Source organism: Coturnix japonica, unplaced genomic scaffold (assembly GCF_001577835.2).
Source record: "Coturnix japonica isolate 7356 unplaced genomic scaffold, Coturnix japonica 2.1 chrUnrandom486, whole genome shotgun sequence".
Classification (NCBI taxonomy): Eukaryota; Metazoa; Chordata; class Aves; order Galliformes; family Phasianidae; genus Coturnix; species Coturnix japonica.
This window is the reverse complement of record NW_015439881.1, coordinates 18,594-20,129: the sequence shown is the minus strand read 5'-3', so window position 1 is coordinate 20,129 and position 1,536 is coordinate 18,594. Positions and strand designations below refer to the sequence as shown.

Genomic DNA, 1,536 nt, shown 5'->3' with positions numbered 1-1,536 from the left:
CTTTGACCCCTATTGCCCCCCATTGACCCCCATTAATCCCTATTGACTCCTATTGATCCCCATTGACCCCCATTGGATCCCATTGATCCCCATTGATCCCCATTGACCCCATTGATCCCCATTGGACCCCATTGATCCCCATTGATCCCCATTGACCCCCATTGACCCCCATTGCTCCCAATTGGACCCCATTGATCCCCATTGATCCCCATTGACCCCATTGACCCCCATTGACTCCCATTGACTCCCATTGACTCCCATTGATCCCCATTGGACCCCATTGACCCCATTGATCCCCATTGATCCCCATTGACCCCCATTGGCCCCCATTGATCCCCATTGACTCCTATTGCCCCCCATTGACCCCCATAGTCCCCCATTGCTCCCCATTGACCCTCATTGGTTCCAATGTACCCACTCTGCCCCACAAATGACACAAGACCCCCATTTAATCACCCCACATCCTTTATAACCCCATTTCCCCCTCTCCCCCCCCCCAATTCACGTCCCCACATCCACGGTGACGTGCCGATAAACCCGCGTGGCCCCTTTAAAACTGGCCACCACCACGAAGTGCTGCCCCCCAACCTCAATGGGGGCGAAGGCTCTCGGGGTTGGGGTCAGCAGCTCCTGTTTGGGTTCTAAACGTCCCGTGGGGTCCAACCCATAAACACGAGTGGGGCCGAAATCGTTCCCCATAAACACGTAACGATGGGACGAGATGGAAACGGGCTGGAAAACCAACGAGCCGCGAGCTGGGAGCTGCTGGACCTCGCGGAACATGGAGCCCTCCCAGCGCATCACCTGGGGGGGAATAGGGAGATATAGGGATCTATGGGGCACAATAGGGGTCTATGGGGTCCTATGGGGCTCTATAGGGTCCCTATGGGGCCGGGAGCTGCTGGACCTCGCGGAACATCGAGCCCTCCCTGCGCATCACCTGGGGGGGAAGAGGGACATAAGGGGGTTTATGGGGCACAATAGGGGTCTATGGGGCTCTATGGGGTGCCTATGGGGCTCTATGGGGCTCTATTGGGTTCCTATGGGGCTCTATGGGGTCCCTATGGGGCTAAAGACGCGAGCTGGGAGCTGCTGGACCTCGCAGAACATCGAGCCCTCCCAGCGCATCACCTGGGGGGGAAGAGGGACATATGGGGATCTATGGGGCACAATAGGGGTCTATGGGGCTCTATGGGGTGCCTATGGGGCTCTATGGGGCTCTATTGGGGTCCTATGGGGCTCTATGGGGTCCCTATGGGGCTAAAGACGCGAGCCGGGAGCTGCTGGACCTCGCAGAACATCGAGCCCTCCCAGCGCATCACCTGGGGGGGAATAGGGAGATATAGGGATCTATGGGGCACAATAGGGGTCTATGGGGCACAATAGGGGTCTATGGGGTCCTATGGGGCTCTATAGGGTCCCTATGGGGCCGGGAGCTGCTGGACCTCACGGAACATCGAGCCCTCCCTGCGCATCACCTGGGGGGGAATAGGGACATATGGGGATCTATGGGGCACAATAGGGGTCTATGGGGCT

General features: G+C 58.1%; 1 protein-coding gene across 1 annotated transcript in view; it reads right to left on the bottom strand.

Annotated features, from left to right (window-relative positions):
• Positions 1–495: 495 nt before the first annotated feature.
• Positions 496–1,536, bottom strand: part of LOC107307092 (leucine-rich glioma-inactivated protein 1-like) — a 13,835-nt gene continuing 12,794 nt past the window's right edge. Inside the window, exon 4 of the mRNA XM_015850533.2 lies at positions 496–804. Coding sequence (XP_015706019.1) covers positions 502–804 — 303 coding nt within the window. The 3' untranslated portion in view covers positions 496–501. The remainder of the gene's footprint in view (positions 805–1,536) is intronic.